Here is a 24,135-nt window from a genome sequence, read left to right on the forward strand (position 1 = left end):
GTGAAGTGTGCTTGTTTATGTAGCCACCTGACTCTTTTCCAGTGGCAGGATGAATACAGCTTTTGGAGCAAAATACAGTGGTACCTCAGGTTAAGTACTTAATTCGTTCCGGAGGTCCGTTCTTAACCTGAAACTGTTCTTAACCTGAAGCACCACTTTAGCTAATGGGGCCTCCTGCTGCTGCTGCGCCACCAGAGCACGATTTCTGTTCTCAACCTGAAGCAAAGTTCTTAACCTGAAGCACTATTTCTGGGTTAGCAGAGTCTGTAACCTGAAGCGTCTGTAACCTGAAGCGTATGTAACCCGAGGTACCACTGTACTGAACCTTCTGTCTAGTCAATTGCATGGCAGCAATTGGTGGCAGAGCTTCGGGAATTGGAAGTGAGATGCATTTATTAAGCTGAAACTCTTCATCTGACCATTTTTGTTAACTCTTCCATATATATTTTTAAAGCACAATTACTCTTCCGTAACTAAGTGAAGCTCTTTATCTAGTTCTCCATCCCAGTTTATGTGCCAAGAGCTGACAACTGATGGATTGAATTTATATCCCACACTTCTTCCCGAAAGAGCCCAGGGTTGGTAGACACATCAATAAAACAATTTTAAAACATTCTGAAAACACTTTAAAAAAACCCCTATGATTTCAGGGTTGCCGGTAGCAATATCCTTCAGCCATAAAATGTTTGGGTGCAAATAGCAACGTTTTCACGATTTCTGCAGAAAGTCAATGGCAGAGGCAGATACACTTCACCAGGGAGGGGATTTTACTAACATGGAGCCACCATCAAAAAGGCCCTGGCAGAGGCCAGTGGCGGCCAGGCATCACCTACATGGCCTCTTAGAGACTGTTCCAAACCTTCTTGAACCCCATAAATGTAGCTCATTCTTGGCTTGTGCACATCACCTGATCCTCCCTTTGGAAAAATAATTGCCGCATCTTCAGTTAAAGCGAGTCAGGGAGACCTTGGTGAATGCATTGGGAGTTTGGTCTAGACCAGGCTTTCCCAAACTTGGGTCTCCAGCTGTTGTTGGACTACAGTTCCCATCATCCCTGACCACTGGTCCTGCTAGCTAGGGATGATGGGAGTTGTAGTCCAAAAACCAGCTGGAAACCGAAGTTTGGGAAACAGTGGTCTAGACCAGGGGATTTTTTTTTCAGGCCGCCTCCTCCCTTGCTTTCCTAAACTCATCCCCAGTACCTCCTACCCTATAAAAAGCAGTCAGAATAGTGGTTGGCATAACCCACTACGGAAGATAATAACACAATAAAAATCAAACCAGTAACAATTAATTGCACAATTAGTCAAAATCCAATTAAAACTATTGAGTTTAATTATTCAGCAAAGTTGATGAACTTGATCCCAGCTTTTCAAAAGTCTAGCAGTCGTTTATATCTCCACCGCCCCTCTGCTGAATTATTTTATTACTTACTAGATTTCTACTCGAAGGGACGCAGGTGGCGCTGTGGGTTAAAGCCTCAGCGCCTAGGACTTGCCGATCGAAAGGTCGGCGGTTCGAATCCCTGCGGCGGGGCGGGGTGCGCTCCCGCTGCTCGGTCCCAGCGCCTGCCAACCTAGCAGTTCGAAAGCACCTCCGGGTGCAAGTAGATAAATAGGGACCGCTTACCAGCGGGAAGGTAAACGGCGTTTCCGTGTGCGGCTCTGGCTCGCCAGAGCAGCGATGTCACACTGGCCATGTGACCCGGAAGTGTCTCCGGACAGCGCTGGCCCCTGGCCTCTTAAGTGAGATGGGCGCACAACCCCAGAGTCTGACAAGACTGGCCCGTACGGGCAGGGGTACCTTTACCTTTACCTAGATTTCTACTCTGTACCTTCCTTCAAAGAAGAGTAGGGCAGCATAAGATTTGAGTTGTAGTTGCTTGGACTGTTTCTGCTTTCCTCTCTACCCAGTTGGTTGCTTGTGTTTTTGTTCTGGATTTTATTCTCCTTGGCTTGGTTTGCCGCTGACTCCAACACAGCCAGGTAGAAATACCAACAGGAAATTGTTGGGAAGCACCCATTTTATGGCTGTGGTGCTCTCTAGATGGACAGTGCCGAGCTAGATGTTCTCATTGACATTTGACAGCCTCCCGTGTTCCTATTTAATCCAGCCCTTTAATAAGAACCATGAGGACTAGACTCTTACTCTCTTTTTTAAAAGAAAGGCCTTGGCTCAGTGGTAGAGCCTCTGATTTGCATGCAGAAGAGCCCATTTTCAATCTCCAGTATCCCCAGGTACGGCTAGAGAAAGAAGGATCCCTGCCTGAAACCTTGGAGAGAGCCGTTGCCAGCCAGTGCAGAAGGTCCGGAGCTAAAGGAACCAGTGGTCCAACTCTGTATAAAACTCCCCCCTGCGTTCTTAACCAAAGACCAGTGGCCACACTTCCTGGTTCATCCCATATTTCACAAAAGGGGCCGAGGAAGCAAAATAATCTTCATTTGTTTACAGTGGTACCTTGGGTTAAGTACTTAATTCGTTCCAGAGGTCCATTCTTAACCTGGAACGGTTCTTAACCTGAAGCACCACTTTAGCTAATGGGGCCTCCTGCTGCCGCCGCGCTGCCGGAGCACAATTTATGTTCTCATCCTGAAGCAGAGTTCTTAACCTGAAGCACTATTTCTGGGTTAGCGGAGTCTGTAACCTGAAGCGTATGTAACCCGAGGTACCACTGTATCTCAGTTGGTAGAGCATGAGACTCTTAACCTCAGGGTTGTGCGTTTGAGCCCCACATTGGGCGAGAGATTCCTGCATTGCAGGCGGTTGGGTTAGAATAGTCCTCACTGTCCGTTCCAACTCTGAGTCTATGTGCCTCAGCAGCTTATTGGCAAGGTTGCTATTTGCACAGGTAAAGGGAAAAGACACAGCAATTCTGTCAAATCTCCTCTTACATTTTTATCTGCCTTTCTCCATACATGTGGGGTAGCTCACGTAGAGCGTGAGATTCTTTTTTTAAAAAAAGTTTTTATTGTTAAAATAATTCAGCATTAATACACACATGTTGCGAATATACAAGCATACAAACATACATTTCATACAATCTTTAAAATGTTCAAACATACCTACACTCAATCCCACGGATAATTCCTTTTCCCATCACCACCCACCACCCCTCACCCCACCTTTGTGTTAGACTTCCAGTCTACTCAATCGCAATTTCTTTCCACTTCTATTACTTTCTTTCACACACCTTTAACCTAATTTCATGCTTCTTTTTCTATTACACATTGTTATCCATCTTATTTAGTATTTCAGTATTTAAAACGGAACTTGTCTATTCTAATAGGAGATATGGTTTTGCAAGTATCCTTTAAACACTTTCCAATCCTTGTCTATCTTCTCTTTTGAGATCTCTCCAATTTCTCCCATTGTTTTGGATATATTGTAGTACTCCAATAATTTGGCAAGCCACTCTATCACGTAGAGCGTGAGATTCTTGATCTTGGTGCCGTGGGTTCAAGCCTTGTATTGGTCACAAAGATTCCTGCATTGCGTGGGGTTGAGCTAGTTGACCGTCGTAGCCCCTTCCAACTCCACGAAGCTGCATAAAACCCTGCCTGGAGCAAAACATGGGAACTGAAACAAGTGGGCAATTAAAAGGAAAACATTTTGTACGGCTCGCTCAGGCTCGTGAGTTATGGCTGCTATTCAAAGTGTCTCTTTCAATTAATAATGAAACTAGTCACAAAGATGTCATTATGTTCAGTGGGTGATTATTCAAATGAGCGTGCGACGTCGTACCGAGAGATGCATTAGAACATAACCTTAAATCAAATTTAGCAATTTCGCTCTTATTAACATTAACAATAAGCATCTTAATGCGGTTAGGTGCCCGCATAATTGAAATTAAGTCCCAACTCGCCCTGTCGCCGGAGACGTGCCCAAACTTGGGGAGAAGGATTCTTCTGGCGCCGGCCACTTTAAGTAGGCGTGACGTATTTCTCAAGTCAGCTTAGGGGAAAGGTGCATTTTGTCTCTCGTATTTCAGCAGGAAATGAAATAATTGCTGCAAGACCATTTGAGAGAGGCTGTAGTGCACCTGTTTTGGGTGCAGGGTGCCCCCAGGTTCCATCCCTGACACCTCCAACAAGAAAAAGGGAATTTGGGGAGCATAGGAAGCTGCCTTGCACCTAGCTAGAAAATTAGTCTGTGCAGCTTAGTGTTGCACACACTGACTGGCAGCAGCTCCCCAGGGTTTCAGACAAGGGTCTCTGCCAGCCCTAACTGTATTACAAAGACAGGCCTCATTATTATTATTATTATTATTATTATTATTATTATTATTATTATTTATTATTATTATTATTGCTGCTGCTGCTGCTGCTGCTGCTACACCTGTCCTTCACCTTAAGGTCTCAGGATGTGTTCCAACTAATACACAACCTTAAAAAAAAGTTTAAAACAACATACAATCACAGAAATAAGATAGGTCCTAAAAATACATACCTCAGGTATCATCAGTGAAGACTCTTATTCTGACAGGTCTCTGGGAAATTACTGGGGTTTTTTAAGGAGAGGGCTTTTAATAGTGCTTTGCTTTTTTATCTGTATTTTAAAAGATTTGGTTTTTATATTTTATTTCTATTAGTGTTTAATTAGTTTTTAACAATTACCATTTGTATGTTCTTAGCTTTTTGTATTTTACCAATGTTGTTTTAATTTGTGTAAGCCACCCTGAATCCCTGGGGAAAGGTGGGACATAGATAGGATTTATATCTGAGGTCCAGCTCCGAGGGCCTTCTGGTGGTTCCCTCAGTGTGAGAAGTGAGGTTACAGGGAACCGGGCAGAGGGCCTTCTCAGTAGTGGTGCATGCACGCGTGCCCTGTGGAACACTCTCCCATAAGATGTCAAGGAAATAAACAACTACCTGACTTTTAGAAGACATCTGAAGGCAGCCCTGTTGAGGGAAGTTTTTAATGTTTGATCGTGGTTTTATATTCTGCTGGGAACCACCCAGAGTGGCTGGGGCATCCCGGTCAAATGGGCAGTATTTAAATAATAAAATTATTATTAATACAATACAGTATAGTATAATGCTTTGCCAGGGTAAAGAGGTACAACACGGTTTATTTTTCTTTTTTACCCAACTATTTACTGACGTTTCATTGTTGTTTTTAACTGATGCTTTGCTGATTTTTATCCCAACCACTTGTGGTTTTTACCACCTTGATATATTTTCACGGAAGTGCGGACTGTATAATCCAACCTAGATGAAAATACAAAAAGTTGACATTTCTTTTGTCTCTCTCCCCCCCCCCCAAAAAAACCCTTGCAGATCTGGGTGAGGAAAACCAGCGACAGCACAAAAATGCGGATCTACCTTGGACAGCTCCAGCGCGGAGCCTTCGTCATCCGGCGGCGGTCGGCTGCGTGACTCTCTGGCCCTGCGCTGTGTTAAAGACAATCAGCTCTTGCAGAGACTTGTGGTTGCTCTTCCTGGGTCTGAACCAGCAGAAGGTCCACCTCCCTCCTTGATCCTTTGGATGCTGCCTGTTTGGCTGCCCACATTGCTCCTGCTGTCCTCTCTCTTTTGTGAGCCCACGCCGTGTACCAGAGCCCACCCCACAGCGTTAGTTTAGCTTTCTCATTTCCAAAGACTACTTAAAAGAAGAATGTATGCCTGTGGTCTCGAGTCCATTCCATTCTTGTATATACTGCAGAAGAGCACACGCGGTGTAAAGTTTTAAAAATTATATATATTTTTTGCATTGAGAGGCACAAGCAGGGTAGCCTCGGGGAGACGCAATGGGCAGCCTGCACATCTGAGAGGTGCTGAATGGAGGACAAATCCGACCGCAGTGCCTCTTAAACAGCCGACCCCGTGAACGACGCTGATCGCAGTTAGGCACGCATGGAAATAGGAGTTTTCCAAGGTCCTTGGGTGTCCTGAACTTCCAATTGCTTTTACTGAAAGTGCGGTTCAGGAGATCGTACTTGATTGCTCCGAAGCTTGAGGGGCGGGGCGGGTGGGGCGGTAGCCATTTGTATATCCCAGCAATGAGCAAACCCAATGTTTTCTTTGTGTTTCCTGTGGAGGGTGAATCAAAGGAACAATTGGACTCTGGGTGGGAGGGAGGTTCTGTGAGCAGCGCTGTGGAAACTGCTGGTGACTGTCCTACAAGCTGCTCTCTTTGTTGTTGCAGCAGCTGTGATGATTCTTGGGTGGCGGCTGATGGAGATGGCATGAGCCCTGTATGGACACTTGTGAGTGAGTGAGTGAGTGAGTGAGTGAGTGAAAGATAACACACATCAGCGAGGCCCTCAATGTAATCTAAAGGGATAGTAATTCTTGGAACCAGATGGAATGTGCAGTGCCAATCTTTAGAGAGTGCTGTACTGTTTTTATGACCTGGCGGTGGTGGTGAAGTTGCTTGCAAAACACTTTTTATCTCGATACCTGCTGTGTGGTGTCTGCTTTTCTCCCCAGCTCTGTTGGCTGTCCCAGTCCAGCCTATGTTGTGAATTCTGATTGAACCAGGCCTGATCAACCACCTCTTTTAACCCTTGCCCATTCTTCTGACGCAGCAAATGCATGGGTCCTCAAAGCCCTCCTTTTCACACCTGTGGGGGTCCGGGGTTTTTTTGCACTCCTTCCTTATTCAGCCTGAGCCTGCCATGTCTCATTTCCTGTGTGTTGCAGCCAGATGGCAGTCATGCCACAGCAATGAGGTCCGTGTTAGAATCTCCTAATCTGAACCCTGGAGTTGGGGGATTGTGGTCCAGGCAGCCGGCCTTTCTGACATTTCATTTGCCTGCCTGCCTGGCTCCCATCATTGCCAGCAAATAAGTGTGCATCGGATTCTGCATCCAGCTGTACACCCATCTCTCTTGCTACAAACACTCTCTTTGAAACCTCCTTTTTATATCTGTCCTTATCAAAATTGTTGCCTCTTTCACCTTTGCTTCAGAGCCCAGTTCCCCCAAATAAATTGCATGCGATTGAAATGAAGCAAGGATGTGAAAGTGGTTGGAAATACCTGCTACAGAGCACTGGAAGCTGCCTTCTGCTGCGTCAGACTCAGTATTGTCTGCACTGACTGGCAGCTGCTCTCCAGAGGCCTTTCCCAGCCGACACCGAGGATTGAACCTGGGACCTTTTGCATGCCAAGTATGTGACCTGCCTCTGAGCTACAGCCCTTTCGTGACATACTGTGTGGAGAGCAGCCAGAAGCATGCAAGTCTAGACTGCCTTCCCATTTTTTTGCTGCTTTTTAAATAACTAGTCCATGGTGTGCTTCTTTTAGGCAGTTGTCCTACATCGCCTGATAGCTTCTCAGGGGGAGAATCAGTTGTTGGGAGAAGGCAGGCAGGGTGGGAAAAAATGAGCAGCAGCCTCAATAGCAGAAAAGGAGGCTCTCTTTTGGTGCCTGTAAGCGTTCCGTCTTATTATTCTGGGGTTGGGGGTGCCTGGGACCCTTTAGATGTGCTTGAATTCCCATCACCCCCTGCCAGGATCACCAGCAGTCATGTAACAGCCAAGTAACAACTGGAAGACCACACCTGACCATCCCTGATCTGTCTGCATAAGACCCCTCATCCTGTCAGGGCTGGTTCACAGGCTGCCTTGGGAACTTGACCCTAAGAAACAAAAGCAAATGTGCTTGCCGCAGATCTGGGCTGTGCTGTGTTGCTTTTTTCTAAAGGGGTTCTGACCGTTTTAGGATTTCGAAAGGCAAATTTCCAAAAGGGAGCCTTTAAAAAAAAAAAGTAAAAAATGAGTTTTTTGTTTAGGACGGCTCAATATTCTGTTATGGATTCACATTAGCCTTTCCTCTTGCCAGAAGGATTCTTTGTGTTTCATGAGAGTGGATAGCGTTGTGTTTAGCAGAGCAGGACAGTGGGTGGGAGGGTTTCCTTCAGCCTGGGGCTTGAAATGAGGCGGAATTCATCCTTGATTGCTCACACCAACCCTATTTGGGGTCTTATACGCCGGTGCCAACTTTTATTTATTTAGGGGTTTGTTTTTTTACGAGGATGAGTCAAATTCTTATGTGCAGTGAGGATGCAAATCAATAAAGCATTTTGCTGATTTGCAGTATAAGCATCTTCCAATCACTTGCTGTCTTCCAATATTGTTTGTGGAAATCATTGCCGAGTTGGCAGCCTTCTGACAAGCGTGGTGTTTGGGGAGAGGAATTGGCAGCAAGGCTGTGTGTTCAGCCCATCAGAAATCTCTGCCAAGGCAACAAAGCAGGCCTCGAAAGCAATTGTTGTCCCCTGCTGTTCGTCCTTTCCTGCGGAGGTATACTATCCCCTGTTCTATTGCTCGGCCCCGTATGCTCTTCCATCTGTGGGTCGAGGATAACATACAAGAGCGTCAGAGAAAGTCTCAGTGTCCATCCTTCGACCTTCACCTGGTGTGACTCAATATCAGGCAGGTCCCTAAGTTCTGAACACGGAGGTTCCTTATAGCTGGGGATGGTAGCCTGCGGTGGTGTAGTGAATAGCACGTCGAACTATGACCAGGGTTCAAATCCCCACTCTGTCACAAAGCTCACTGGGTGACCTTGGGCCAGTTGCTGCCTCCCAGCCTAACCTACCTCACAGGGTTCTTGTGGGGATTAATTGAGGAAGGGGAGAGCCATGTACGCCACCTTGAGCTCCTATGGGGAAAAGGTGGGATATAAATGCAATAAATCTAACAGTATAGCCTTCCAGATGTTGGGATCCAGCTCCCATCAGCTCCAGCCAGCATGGCTAATGCTGAAGGACAATGAGAGCTGTGAACCAGCAGTATCTGGAAGGTCACACATTCCCCATCTCTGTGTTTGGCACCATTGGCTGCATTGGCCATTTGACCTATCCTTGTGGAATTTGCTTTATCCTTTCAATATACCACTCTGGGCACACAATAGGCAGTTTCCTATACAGTGGTGCCCCGCAAGACGAATGCCCCGCAAGACGAAAGGGTTTTTCGGTTTTTGCGACGCTTCGCTAGACGATTTTCCCTATGGGCTTGCATCGCAAGACGAAAGCCCATAGGGAAATCTCGGGGACCTTTTTTTAAATGCTGGCGGTGGGGAGCAAAGCCTTTTCCCCCCCTCCGGACTTCAGAAGAGGTCCAGGAAGGCCGGCGGGGGCGAAAGGCTTTGCTCCCCACCGCCAGCATTTTAAAAGCGGTCCGGGATAGCAGGGAAGTGCTTCCCGCTATCCCGGACGGCTTTTGAAGGCAGGCAGGGGGGGGCAAAGACTTTTAAAAGCCCCCGGTTAGGCAGGCAGGGGGGGCAAAAGTCTTTGCCCCCCCCTGCCTGCCTAACCGGGGGCTTTTAAATCGCCCCGGGACTGTCCGGGGCGATTTAAAAGCCCCCGGACGGCTTTTGAAGCCTCCCCCCGCCGCCCGGCTTCGGGGCATCGTCCCGATGCCGGGCGGGGCAGGAACGCCTCCCCCCGCCGCCCGGCATCGGAACGATGTCCCGAAGCCCGGCGGCGGGGCAGGAAAGCCTCCCCCGCCGCCCGGCATCGGAACGATGTCCCGAAGCCCGGCGGCGGGGCAGGAACGCCTCCCCCAGCCGCCCGGCTTCGGGGCATCGTCCCGATGCCGGGCGGTGGGGCAGGAACGCCTCCCCCCGCCGCCCGGCATCGGAACGATGTCCCGAAGCCGGGCGGCCGGGCGGGAAAGCCTCCCCCCGCCGCCCGGCTTCGGGGCATCGTCCCGATGCCGGGCGGTGGGGCAGGAACGCCTCCCCCCGCCGCCCGGCATCGGAACGATGTCCCGAAGCCCGGCGGCGGGCCAGGAAAGCCTCCCCCCGCCGCCCGGCTTTGGGGCATCGTCCCGATGCCGGGCGGCGGGGCAGGAACGCCTCCCCCAGCCGCCCGGCTTCGGGGCATCGTCCCGATGCCGGGCGGTGGGGCAGGAACGCCTCCCCCCCGCCGCCCGGCATCGGAACGATGTCCCGAAGCCCGGCGGCGGGCCAGGAAAGCCTCCCCCGCCGCCCGGCTTTGGGGCATCGTCCCGATGCTGGGCGGCGGGGCAGGAACGCCTCCCCCAGCCGCCCGGCTTCGGGGCATCGTCCCGATGCCAGGCGGCGGGGCAGGAACGCCTCCCCCAGCCGCCCGGCTTCGGGGCATCGTCCCGATGCCGGGCGGTGGGGCAGGAACGCCTCCCCCCGCCGCCCGGCATCGGAACGATGTCCCGAAGCCGGGCGGGAAAGCCTCCCCCCGCCGCCCGGCTTCAGAACGATGTCCCGAAGCCGGGCGGCCGGGCGGGAAAGCCTCCCCCCGCCGCCCGGCATCGGAACGATGTCCCGAAGCCCGGCGGCGGGGCGGGAAAGCCTTTGTCCCCCCTGCCTGCCTTCCCAGGGGCTTTTAAATCGCCCCGGACAGCGGAGAAGTCCTCCGCTGTCCCGGGCGATTTTAAAATGCCGCCCGCCAGAAGAGGTCGGGGGAAGGCGGTTTCCATAGGAACGCATTAATTGATTTTCAATGCATTCCTATGGAAAACCGTGCATCGCAAGACGAAAAACTCGCAAGACGAAGAGACTTGCGGAACGAATTAATTTCGTCTTGCGAGGCACCACTGTATTACACCAGAGGTTCGCAGCTTCTAAGGCTGTGTTAGAAAATCAGATCTATAAGCCAGGCCACGTAGGGCACCTTAAACCAGGATTGCAGCCACCGAAACAAAATACCTAGTTGACATTTTGGTGCCAGATGGCTCAAAGGTCGTATTTTTCAGTGCAACTTTTGTGTTCCTGAAATTAATTCTGGTTGTGCCGATAAAATATAATGGATAGAATTCTACAAGATGCGTTGCCAAGTGAGTGAAAACAGACAAGGTCCAAGGATCTCCAGGCACGCACCTCCAGATGGTAGAGATGTCAGGCGCCATCCTGGTACCCGGGCATCTTCCCTTGGTCACAAGTGGCCGATAGCCTGGTGTAAAACGTGCCTGGTGAATTTCAAATGCTGTTCTAAGGTGCTGGTAAATGTGGCAGCTCAGGTTGCTAAGAGTCACGGCCTAAAGCATCTCATGGTCACCAGGTTTCAGAAGGCTGGGGGTAAGTGGTTTAATGCCAGAAGCAGTGTAGAGAGTTGAGAGGCTTTTTGCTTCCAGACCCACGTATCCCAAATGGAGCTGATTATGAATGCTCTGCTGTTTTCGAGGGTTGCGCACCAGCCCTGATGTTTTGAGGATAACATGTTCCCCCTGCAGCCATGATTCTTGCAACAGCTATTAGAGTCTGAGCAAGCTTAACTGATCGGCACAGCAAAAGCGTACAGAGTGCAATTGCTCCGAGATCAGCACAAAACACTGCCGACAAGGTCTGTTTTAGCCGGGGCTGGTTCCAGAGAAGTTGAAAACTGCTGCAGGAGCAAAGTTTCGCAAGCCCCCCATCTTGATGGATCTCTTTAGTGCTGTGTCGTGCGCATGGAATTCAGAGCTACGCACATCTCCCCACCCCTTAATCCACAATTCCCTGCAGTTTGCGGTCAGGGCTCCAGGCCGTACACCCTCTGAGCACACAGGTTTGCTTCACCGCCACCTCTCTCGCAAAAGGATAATCCTCTGTGGTTTTATCGCCGCAGAGCGCCAAACAACCTTGCAGAAATTGGCATGGAATTTCCTTGGCGCCATCTCTCCAATCCTCTTCTCGCTGCAAGGACGGGAAAAGCTAATTTAATCAACCAGCCGTTGAAAAAGGGCTTGCCACAGGCGAAAGGGTTTTTGCATGTCAGGAATAATTTGAAGGCTCCTTAGGACAGCCTAACTAGGGAGTGAAAGGTGTTAGGAGAGAGTGGAAGGATCGCCAAACCTGTTGATTTTGGTATCTCTCAGTTCCTCATTTTTTTCAACTTCTAAAAAATGTGACTGAATTCCATTCATACCCCGCCCTTCCTCCTCAAGGAGCCCAGGGTGGCAAACAGACACACAACTTAAAAACAAAATGAAAAAAACATTCCAAAACAGGTTAAAACAATTTAAAAGCAGTTACAATGACAAACATCTAGAAGCAGTTGCAGTTGAAAACCTTCTAAGAGTGGTTAAAAACATTTGTTTCCATTTGATGATCTTGGGCTTCCCAGGAGAGTTATTCTTCAGCCACCGAATTCAGCTGGATAAACAAATGTTTTCAAATTCCTCCTGAAGGTTAACAGTGGAGACAGGCGCATCTCCCTAGGGATGGCATTCCACAACTGGGGAGTCACCACTGGAAAGGGCCTGTCATGGGTCAGTCACAACTGGACAGATTTTTCCGTTCTTCAGTTTCATTTTCCATATTTCCACATCACTTTGCTTTTGGTTTATTTGGTTAGATCCAATAAATTCTTCAGCATTCTTGTACAATTTTCTCCTGGTGTACACATTTTTGTACACAACCTTGCCTGGTATACACGTCTGGCAAAGCAGTTTCCCCCAATATGATGCATTTTAGTCCCCCCCACTAATATATGGACATGTTATCCAACGATACACTTTTTTGCACACTTTACTTGGCTGGAGGAGAGTGCATTACAAAATTCGGAGAAGTGAATGTTTCAAAGGACGGCTGTGTTGTTTCAGAAAGTGCAAGTTAGGTAACTGCCTTTAGATGCAAACTAAGAACATAAGAGGGACGCGGGTGGCGCTGTGGGTTAAACCACAGAGCCTAGGACTTGCCAATCGGAAGGTTGGTGGTTCGAATCCCCACAACGGGGTGAGCTCCCGTTGCTCGGTCCCTGCTCTTGCTAACCTGGCAGCTCGAAAGCACGTCAAAGTGCAAGTAGATAAATAGGTACCGCTCCAGCGGGAAGGTAAACGGTGTTTCTGTGCACTGCTCTGGTTCGCCAGAAGCGGCTTAGTCATGCTGGCCACATGACCTGGAAGCTGTATGCCGGCTCCCTCGGCCAGTAAAGCGAGATGAGTGCCGCAACCCCGGAATCGGCCACGACTGAACCTAATGGTCAGGGGCCCCTTTACCTTTACACATTTTTGTACACAACCTTGCCTGCTATACACATGTTTGGCAAAGCAGTTTTCCCCAATACAATGCATTTTCGTTGTTCCACCCTACCCTAATATATGGACATGTTATCCGATACACTTTTTTGCACACTTTACTTGGCTGGAGGAGACTGCATTACAAAATTCGGAGAAGTGAACGTTCCAAAGGACGGCTGTGTTGTTTCAGAAAGCGCAAGTTAGGTAACTGCCTTTAGATGCAAACTAAGAACATAAGAGCAAAAGATGTTTGTGTGTATGCATGTATCTTTCATGCACACACACACACACACACACACACACAACAACAACAACAACCCCATATAAACAACATTTCTTAATTGCTTTGTAGTGAATCACAAAATGGCAATCAAATGCAGAGTGCAATATATTAACAAACACATACAAGCCTATTGAAATGTACCATTCAATCAGTAACACAAACAGATACATCCCTCAAGACCAAAAATCCCGATCAATTCATTATGTGCAGTGAAGACAGCTGACCAGATTAAAAACAAGCGGCAGCCTGGAAATTCAAATAAAAATAATAATCTCTCTTATGTCTTACCTGGGGCAGTAGCACCCTGCCTGCTTGCCTGCCTGTCTCACACCCAACAGTGTTTTTTTTACTTGCACCCTGCTGCTTCCAGGTTCACACTGACATGGTTTCTGTGATACTGTAAACAAAATGTCATGTTGATTCCCTTGAAAGCACAGAAATGCATCCAGGCAAAACTAACTTGTCCCTTTTGCCCCTTTCATGGGTGCTTGTCCTTCTCCTGTTTCTGTCCTGGGGAGGGGGTTGCCTCTGGCACCTCAACTTTATTTCTGCCTCCTCTAAAGCCTGTTAACGTCCCCCAGGAAATATCCCCCCCCAGCTTTGGGTTGAAGTACAGTGGTACCTCAGGTTACAGACGCATCAGGTTACAGACGCTTCAGGTTACAGACTCAGAAATAGTACCTCAGGTTAAGAACTTTACCTCAGGATGAGAACAGAAATCGCGTGGCGTGGTGCTGCAGCAGCAGAAGGCCTCATTAGCTAAAGTGGTACCTCAGGTTAAGAACAGTTTCAGGGTAAGAACAGACCTCTAGAACAAATTAAGTTCTTAACCTGAGGTACCACTGTACAGAGCTCAGATCCTTTTGATTTAGAATTGGGCACTTTCCCCAACCTGTACAGTTTGCACACATGCCGTTTAATAAAGATTTACATGCCCTTGAACACTTCTCTGATGAAAGTAGGAATGGCCTATTCCATCATAATAATTTTATCATTCATACCCTGTCCATCTGACTGGGTTGCCCCAGCCACTCCGGGTGGCTTCCAATAAATATAAAAGCATAATAAAACATTAAACTTTAAAAAAAACAACCCACTTCCCTATACAGGGCTGCCTCCAGATGTCTCCTAAAGGTTGCCTAGTTACTTATCTCCTTGGTTTGGGGGTCACATTAACTCAACCCTCCAACACTTCTCCAGTGAAAATAGGGATGTGAGAGCTGGACCATAAAGAAGGCTGATCGCCAAAGAATTGATGCTTTTGAATTATGGTGTTAGAGGAGACTCTTGAGAGTCCCATGGACTGCAAGAAGATCAAACCTCTCCATTCTTAAGGAAATCAGCCCTGAGTGCTCACTGGAAGGACAGATCCTGAAGCTGAGGCTCCAATACTTTGTCCACCTCATGAGAAGAGAAGACTCCCTGGAAAAGACCCTGATGTTGGGAAAGATGGGAGGGCACAAGGAGAAGGGGACGACAGAGGACAAAATGGTTGGACAGTGTTCTCGAAGCTACCAGCATGAGTTTGACCAAACTGCGGGAGGCAGTGGAACACAGGAGTGCCTGGCGTGCTCTGGTCCATGGGGTCACGAAGAGTCGGACACGACTAAACGACTAAACAACAACAACAAAGGTAAAGCTGGACATTCCAGGATTAAATAAAAAACCAGGACAGCTTCTGGAAATTCAGGACTTCCTGGAAAACAGGGACACTTTGCTATGACCCTTCTGCAACTATAACTGCAGTTATAGGAAAGTTTTAAATGTTTGATGTTTTGGTTTTGCTGGAAGCTGTCCATGGTCACTTGGGCAACCCAGTCAGAGGGGCAGCATATAAATTATTATTATTATTATTATTATTATTATTATTATTTACAAACTTACCCCGCATCATGCTGGGAATTATTTATTTTATTTCATAAAATTTATGCATTGTTTGTTTGCGAAAATGAAAAACAAAATAAAACAAGAAATTTATCAATGAGGAAAAATAATTAAGACTTTAAAAATGTGGACCAAAAACAGATTAAAACTCACAACTTTCTAAACGTCTGCATAGGTTTGTCTAAAACATGGGTAAGCAAACTAAAAGTAAACATGGGTAGGCAAACTAAGGCCTGGGGGCCAGATCTGGCCCAATCGCCTTCTAAATCCAGCCCGTGGATGGTCCGAGACTCAGCGTGTTTTTACATGAGTAGAATGTGTGCTTTTTATTTAAATACACCTCTGGGTTACTTGTGGGGCATAGGAATTTGTTCATCCCCCCCCAAAAAAAAATAGTCTGCCCCCCCACAAGGTCTAAGGGACAGTAGAACGGCCCCTGCTGAAAATGTTTGCTGACCCCTGGTCTAAAACATAATGTTTTGAGCAGGCACTAAAAAGCATATGGTGAGGGTGTCTGCCTGATATCAATAGGCGGAGAGTTCCAAAGTGTAGTTGCAGCCACACTAAAAGATCAATTTCTTACAAAGGTATTAGGTGGCAACTTTAACAGTGCAACTTCTGCTGATCCAAGTGGTCAAGTGGGCAGATATATAGTAAGATGCTCTTGTAGGTAAACTGGTCCCAAGTTGTTAAGGACTTTATATACTCATAGTAATACTTTGAACTTGGTGACCATCGGAAGTGAGAGCTGGACCATAAAGAAGGCTGATCACCAAAGAATTGATGCTTTTGAATTATGGTGCTGGAGGAGACTCTTGAGAGTCCCACGGACTGCAAGAAGATCAAACCTATCCATTCTTAAGGAAATCAGCCCTGAGTGCTCACTGGAAGGACAGACCGTGAAGCTGAGGCTCCAATACTTTGGCCACCTCATGAGAAGAGAAGACTCCCTGGAAAAGACCCTGATGTTGGGAAAGATGGAGGGCACAAGGAGAAGGGGATGACAGAGGACGAGATGGTTGGACAGTGTTCTCAAAGCTACCAGCATGAGTTTGACCAGACTGCGGCAGGCAGTGGAAGACAGAAGTGCCTGGCGTGCTCTGGTCCATGGGGTCACGAAGAGTCGGACACGACTAAACAACAACAACAGGTCACCATCTGCTTTTATGGAATTAGAGCGGTTTATGATTGCAGGTTGTAGGGACGCAGGTGGCGCTGTGGGTTAAAGCCTCAGCGCCTAGGACTTGCCGATTGAAAGGTCGGCGGTTCGAATCCCTGCGGTGGGGTGCGCTCCCGCTGCTCGGTCCCAGCGCCTGCCAACCTAGCAGTTTGAAAGCACCTCCGGGTGCAAGTAGATAAATAGGGACCGCTTACCAGCGGGAAGGTAAACGGCGTTTCCGTGTGCAGCTCTGGCTTGCCAGAGCAGCGATGTCACGCTGGCCACGTGACCCGGAAGTGTCTCCGGACAGCGCTGGCCCCTGGCCTCTTAAGTGAGATGGGCGCACAACCCCAGAGTCTGTCAAGACTGGCCCGTACGGGCAGGGGTACCTTTACCTTTATGATTGCAGGTTAAACAACCAGCCCAAGAGCAAAAAGCTGGAGGAGATCAGCAGCAACTTCATTTTCTCTATGTTTGTGTTGAAGATTCGAAGCCCACCTTTTGATCGCGCCATCTCCACGGCAGCTTACAATGGATTAAAACAAGGCGAGGATAAAACACGAAGCAATTAAGGAGGCAACCGGAATGGGCAGCAAGACGGCATCCGCATTCATAAGCAGCACAATTATCTTCCGTTCGGAGCCGAAACAAATGAGGCAGCTTTTGATGGCAGCTCCGATCTCTCCTTGGTAGTCGCCTGCCTGTCTCGCACAGCTAGGGGAAAAATGATTATAAATGGAATATTTTTTTAATCCCCTTGTAAATCCTCAAAACTGTCCATCAGGGTTGTATGTTGGATTGTACAGATGGTAGTCTTAGGGTGGGCATAGGGGTGCAAAATGGAGCAGCCCCTCCCACCCCAAATAAGCCTAATGGGGGCTGAGCATGCTCAGTATGCAAGGAAAATTGGGGGCCGGTTGCAAACGAAAAATGGAGATGGAGGAATGGAATGCTCTGACTGACTGGGACGCTGATCAGAAGAGCTGCAGTTAGATGGTGTGAATGCACTGCAACATTTTCTTGCAGCTTCCCTTTTGTTTCTCTATATCAAGGGTGGGAAACCAAGTCTAGGGGCCAAATGCGGCCCTCTAGGGTACAGTTTCCAGATGACCCGTTTCCTGGGGACAGTCCCCGGATTTGCGAAGAAGTCCCTGGGGCAAATTCCATCCCCGGAATGTCCCCAGATTTCATCTAATGTCCCCAGGAAACACAGCAGTGGCAGTCTCAGCAGCCCAGAGCAATTGGCTCTGGCTTGCTTCAGGAGCTGCTCAGAAGTCCCCATATGATGGTTGTGCAGGGGCTCTAAGATGCAGCTTCCAGGCTGCCTCCACCTTCCCTGACCCCAGCAACTAAGCTGTGAAGGGAGACTTCATGCTGCCTATAGGAGCAGCCTCCCAACTCCTACTTGCGTGCAAGCAGGAGCGGGGATCTCTCAGCTGTGAAGGAGGCTTCACGCTGCCTATCAGAGCTTGCGTGCAAGCAGGAGGAACAGGGATCTCTCAGTTAGGCAATGGAAAGCCTCCCTTCCTAGCTAAGGGATCCCTGCCCCCTCCTGCTTGCCCGCAAGTTGGAATGGGATTGGGGCTGCTCTGATGGGAAGGGAGGCATCGTGCTGCCCAAGCCTTGCTGCTGCCACCACTCTCGGTCCTCCTTCTCTGCCTTCCATGCCTGACCCACCGTGCACTGCTTCCCCACCACCACCAAAGAACCAACAACTCAGGGGCTGCCTAGGCTCATGGAGAAAGGAGATAGAAGCCTCTGAGAAAGGGGAAACGTGGTGGTTGAGGTCAAGGGGGCGGCCACCCCTCTGCCACCGCCATCGCTGCAGCATCAATGTCCCAAACATGCATTTATTTATTTATTTATTTAGTCCCCAGATTCCTTGAAAAAAATCTGGTAACCTTACCCAGGGGTCTCTCTCTCTTTGCCTCTTGGGACTCTTCTCCAAGACAAACTGGCCCTGCTTTTCACTCTCAACTGTCTTTGCCTGGTTGGAATGTATCATTCCTGTGTCTGGGTGGAGCATAGAGATGGGTGGTGGTGTAGAAACTCCTTTGCTGTAAAAAGGTAAAATTCACATCCGATTCTGTCTTCTGTGACATTAGCTAACCCTCCCGGTTAGGTGTCATCTGCAGATTTGATGAGCGTCCCTTCAATTCCTTCTTCCAAGTTGTTTATAAAGACACTGAACAGCAACAGGCCCAGGACAGAACCCTGAGGCACCCCACTTTTTCCCAGGATGATGAGAAAACATTAGTGAGCACCAGTGCTCTTTTTTCCCCTCTAAAAAAAAATGTTTAGGGGTACCCTCATTTTCCTACTCATATTGAAATATTGCCCCTCAATGAGGCCAAACTTAGATTCACAAAATGTTTAGGGGTATGTGTACCCCCAGAAAAAAAGCACTGGTGAGCACTCTTTGTGTATGGTCAACCAACCAGCTACAAATCCATCTAACAGTTACCTCGTTCAACCTACATTTTACCAGCTTCTCTGCAAGAATACCATGGGGAACTTGGTCAAAACCCTCACTGAAATCAAGATGGACAGCATCTTAAAAAGCAGAGACATCACCTTGCCAACAAAGGTCCGTATAGTTAAAGCTATGGTTTTCCCAGTAGTGATGTATGGAAGTGAGAGCTGGACCATCAAGAAGGCTGATCGCCGAAGAATTGATGCTTTTGAATTATGGTGCTGGAGGAGACTCTTGAGAGTCCCATGGACTGCAAGAAGATCAAACCTATCCATTCTGAAGGAAATCAGCCCTGAGTGCTCACTGGAAGGACAGATCCTGAAGCTGAGGCTCCAGTACTTTGGCCATCTCATGTGAAGAGAAGACTCCCTGGAAAAGACCCTGATGTTGGGAAAGATGGAGGGCGCAAGGCGAAGGGGACGACAGAGGACGAGATGGTTGGACAGTGTTCTCAAAGCTACCAGCATGAGTTTGACAAAACTGCGGGAGGCAGCGGAAGACAGGAGTGCCTGGCGTGCGCTGGTCCATGGGGTCACGAAGAGTCGGACACGACTAAACAACAACAACAACCACCTCCGCAGCATTCCCCTGGTCCACCAAGCTTGTAGCTTTATCAGAAAAAGAAATGAGATTCGTCTGGCATGACTTGTTTTTGAGAAACCCATTCATTTTTCCTGTACCTGGCTCGGAAACCTCAGTAATGAAGCTGTGTAAATAAATAATAAATATATTGATGGGAGGACAAGCTCCTCCAGCAAAATACATGCTGGAAACCCAGCCAGATGGGCGAGGTTTAAATAATAAATTAATATTTTATTATTATTATGCAAACATGCATTTATTTCTTTTTAAATCATTGGAAAGGTGAGATTGTTTCATTTTTTTTATCTTGGCAAGAAAGATAAAAGAATAGGTTTTAAATCTGGAAGCTTTGATGCTGTGCCATGTGGCTGCATTTTTTGTTTTTAAGGTAAAGGCAAGCAGGAGGTTGATGCTGTATCTTGTTCAGAAGTATCCCTGGTTGCCTGTGAGCTGGTTGGCTTTGGAGAAATACCAGCTGGATGGCTGTCTTTAGAACTTCAAGCTTATCGTAGGATCACTGAAAGCAAGAAGGGGTGTGTGTGTGGTTTTCTCTGTGTGTACATTTCACTTAACAGCACTAACATTTTGCCACCTGGGCTGAGCATAACTAATCAAAATGAGATGGTGGGAGGGGAGGCTTGTAGAGCAGACATTTGCCACCCGAAACGCTGTGAACTCTGATCGCCCATCACCGTTCTCGCCTCGCCCTCTTCCACTCTGGGAATGCAAATGGGCTACTCTTTCCCTGCAATGTCATCCGGAGGGCAGAGAGAATTGGCATGAAATCAAATTAGTCATTGTAATGATTTCTTGAGTCCTGTGGGTAACTGGAAGGCAGGTGCGTAGAGCTGAGCGGAAAGCGGGAAAAGATCTCAGTGTGTGGAACTGGTTGGAAAAAAGAGAAACCCAGAAGGGGCGAAAGTAATGCTGTACAAGACGGATGCACATTTTTTCAGAGCAGCAGGAGGGCAGCTTGGAAAGCACTCGTTGCGTTCAATACTGACATTTATCTCATAGGGTGGTCTTCGAAACAACACGTTTGCAGCTCAGTCAGTTACAACCGAGGGAAAGCTACCTGTGGAGCAGGTGTGGGTAACCTGTGGCCACTCCAAATCCTATTAGCTCTTGCCAGCACGGACAATGGTCAGGGAAGATGAGAGTTGCAATCTAGGGACATTGGGAGGGCTGCAGGTCCTCCACTCCCTGCTGTAGGGGGTGCCTACAGGCCATAATAATAATAATAATAATAATAATAATAATAATAATAATAATAATAATAATAATTTGTTATTTGTACGCCACCCATCTGGCTGGGTTTCCCAACCATTCTGGGTGGCTTCCAACAGAACACTAAAATACAATAACCTATTAAACACTAAAAGCTTCCCTAAACAGGGCTGCCTTCAGATGTCTTCTAAAACTTTGGTAGATATTTTTCTCTTTGACATCTGGTGGGAGGGCGAGTGCCACTACCAAGAAGGCCCTCTGCCTGGTTCCCTGTAACTTGGCTTTTCGTAGCGAGGGAACTGCCAGAAGGCCCTCGGTGCTGGACCTCAGTGTCTGGGCAGAACGATGGAGGTGGAGACGCTCCTTCAGGTATACTGAGCCAACGCCGTTTAGGGTTTTAAAGGTCAGCACCAACACTTTGAATTGTGCTCGGAAACATACTGGGAGCCAGTGTAGGTCTTTCAAGACCGGTGTTATATGGTCTAGCACTTGTGACGTTGCGAACACGAACAGCCCTAGAGCAATGTTGCAAGTGGATTAAATAAAAATAAAAATCAGGAGTGGGGAACCTCCTGGTATGGAGCTCAAAGTGCAAGAACTCTCTTCCACGTCATTGTGAAATAATGTGGAATGCTCAGAGGTGTATCTTTGGTCCCTGGCACCCCTGGCAAGGAGGTATATCAGCAGTCCCCCCAAAACCCACTTTAAAATAGGGTACGTTCTTTCATATGTGGCGGAATTGCAAATCACCGTATTTTTCGCTCTATAAGACGCACCAGACCACAAGACGCACCTAGTTTTTGGAGAAGGAAAACAAGAAAGGAAAAAAAAGCGAAAGCAGCAATCCCTCTTGCTGTTCTGGCTTCTGGGATAGCTGCGCAGACTGCATTCACTCCATAAGACACACACACATTTCCCCTTACTTTTTAGGAGGGAAAAAGTGAGTCTTATAGAGCAAAAAATATGGTAATTTTTTAAAAAATACTGGGAAATGAATTATAATGAATTGAAGGAAATGTTTAAGATAACCTTTGTGAAAAATTCAGAAGCTTTTTTTGTTAGGCATTTCAGATCAAGATTTGCCAAAAGAGAAAAAAAAAGCTGTTTATGTATGCTACAGCTGTGGCTAGGATACTGCTAGCACAATAAAGTGAGATGAGCGGCGCAACCCCAGAGTCGGCCACGACTGGACCTAACGGTCAGGGGTCCCTTTACCTTTATGGTAAATGCAAATGAATGGGGGGATGGGGGAAATGGTGTTGGCTTTGGTACATTTATATTGTAATGTAATATGTGAAACCAATAAATAAATAAATAGATGATAGATAGATGATAGATAGATAGATAGATAGATAGATAGATAGATAGATAGATGATAGATAGATAGATGATAGATAGATGATATAGATAGATAGATGATAGATAGATAGATAGATAGATAGATAGATAGATAGATAGATAGATGATAGATGATAGATGATAGATGATAGATAGATAGATGATAGATAGATAGATAGATAGATAGATGATAGATAGATAGATGATAGATAGATAGATAGATAGATAGATAGATAGATAGATAGATAGATAGATAGATAGATGATAGATAGATAGATAGATGATAGATGATAGATAGATAGATAGATAGATAGATAGATAGATAGATAGATAGATATAGATGATAGATGATAGATATTTTTAAGAAGGACAGGGGGGGCAAGATGATGGGAGTTTAATCATAGAACTGTAAAGTCAGGAGGGACCCTAAGGCTCATCTAGTTCCTGGCAGTGCAGGAACCACAGCTACGAAAGGCCAACAGCATGCCTGGAATGCCACTCAGTTGCCAGCCCCTGTTGAAATGTTTATGATTCCTTTTGTTAGTAATTTGCAGAAACAATCCTTGATGTGTGCTCTTGCGGTTTTTATCAAGAAAGATTAAATGGAGGAGGAGAGGGATGGGCTGACAGCTGTTTCAGTGATGGGCTCGTTGGAATGTGCAGTCCTCGCCATCAGCTACATAAGGCAGACATAATACTTTTGAGAGCAGCACGGTACCTGCCTTGCACTGCTGGTTAAGAAGCTGCTGTGACTGCTCTTTTAAATCTGACATCCATAATTGCCAGGTGGTTTCATGTGTGGAAGACAGGCCGCATCCTTGCTGGATTTTAAATGAAAGAAACTTGGTGGAGGCAGCACAAGCCTCACTGCGGCTTCATCTCTCATGCTTCCCTAGGTGGAAATTGCCTGTGCGTTCTAGGCCGGACCCGACTGTGAGGCAAAGTGCAGCAGCTGCCTCAGGCAGCAGATTCTGAGGGGCGGCAGCTCCTCCTGGGCCTTCCCAATAATGGACAGATCTGACTGCCCAATTAATTAAATGTGTAGCAAAAAAAAAAGTGGAGATCGATTCGATTTATTATATTTCTGTGCCGCTTTTGATTCAAATGAATCCCAAAGGGGCTTACAAACAATAAACAGCAACAACATGATAGAACATCACAAATACAGTGGAAATGGTGTAGAACAATTAACAAGCCATCAGTAAAACAATCACAATCTGTGAAACCCTGTTAACAAAGGTATCTGAAGAAGTGTACATGTACACAAAAGCTTATATCCAGAACAAACTTAGTTGGTCTCTAAGGTTCTACTGGACAATTTTTAATTTTTTTAATTTATTTCGACTGCGTCAAATAATAATAATAAAGCGACAACTATAAAATAAGATAAACATCACAATCAAAGCAATAGTCATATTTAGGGCTCATCATGATATATCACCAGCTAAGTATCACAATACCAATAAATATATCACAATGTCTGAAATAAGGATGGAACTATGTAGAGGCATTGGCTGGCTCTACGGTTTTTTCCACATCGTGATTTTTGTCACAATACCCCCTCCTATCACGGTATTTGTCAGTATTTCAGCGGGGGGGGGGGATTGTTTTGGGGAGCAGCCTAGGGTTGCTAAGTTGCTGAGATTTTTTTAAGGAAACCACCAAAGTTGTTGATCTTTCTAGAGAAGCCAATCAGAGCCATTTTCTACCTGGAAAGTGCTGTGGGAAATTCAAAATGGCCACCGCTGTACCAAAATGGCCACTTCCTTTGCTGCTTTATGCGGGCCACCTTTATACTTGACTATTGCTGGAGTTTTTCTATTTTTTTAAAAAACAACTTTCACAAAGTGGGTGCTATTATTCCTCCGATAGCTCATCACACCCGAGAACTGTGTTAACAAATAATGCATTCATACACCCCAGAAAAGGACAGTGATTGAAATAGCATTATTGAAAAGTCACAAAGTACCATGCCACACAAACCTATTTAGAACCTGAAATATGAGGGATTTTTAAAAATTTAGTTTGACTTTATTTTCTTTGCAATAATTAATTATTGGACTTATACCCCACTTTTGTTTCCAAGGAGCTCAAGGTGCCTGTAATGGTTCTAGGGGTTGCTCGTGCGTAAATCGTCGCCACACCTGGCTGGGCTACCTGGGTGAACCCTTTCTGTCTGGACAGCCACTCACCCGTGGCTGTCTCAATCGCTGGCAGAATCCGTCAATGGGCGTTTCTTGAAGTTCTTCCAGCAAAGAAGTTCTTTGAC

General features: G+C 47.0%; 1 protein-coding gene across 1 annotated transcript in view; it reads left to right on the plus strand.

The window, feature by feature from the left end:
* SUDS3 (SDS3 homolog, SIN3A corepressor complex component) overlaps positions 1 to 6,395 on the plus strand; it is a 30,821-nt gene extending 24,426 nt beyond the window's left edge. Inside the window, exon 12 of the mRNA XM_081892640.1 lies at positions 5,277 to 6,395. Coding sequence (XP_081748766.1) covers positions 5,277 to 5,375 — 99 coding nt within the window. The 3' untranslated portion in view covers positions 5,376 to 6,395. The remainder of the gene's footprint in view (positions 1 to 5,276) is intronic.
* Positions 6,396 to 24,135: the final 17,740 nt, after the last annotated feature.

This window comes from Podarcis melisellensis, assembly GCF_964234715.1.
Source record: "Podarcis melisellensis genome assembly, chromosome: 16".
Classification (NCBI taxonomy): Eukaryota; Metazoa; Chordata; class Lepidosauria; order Squamata; family Lacertidae; genus Podarcis; species Podarcis melisellensis.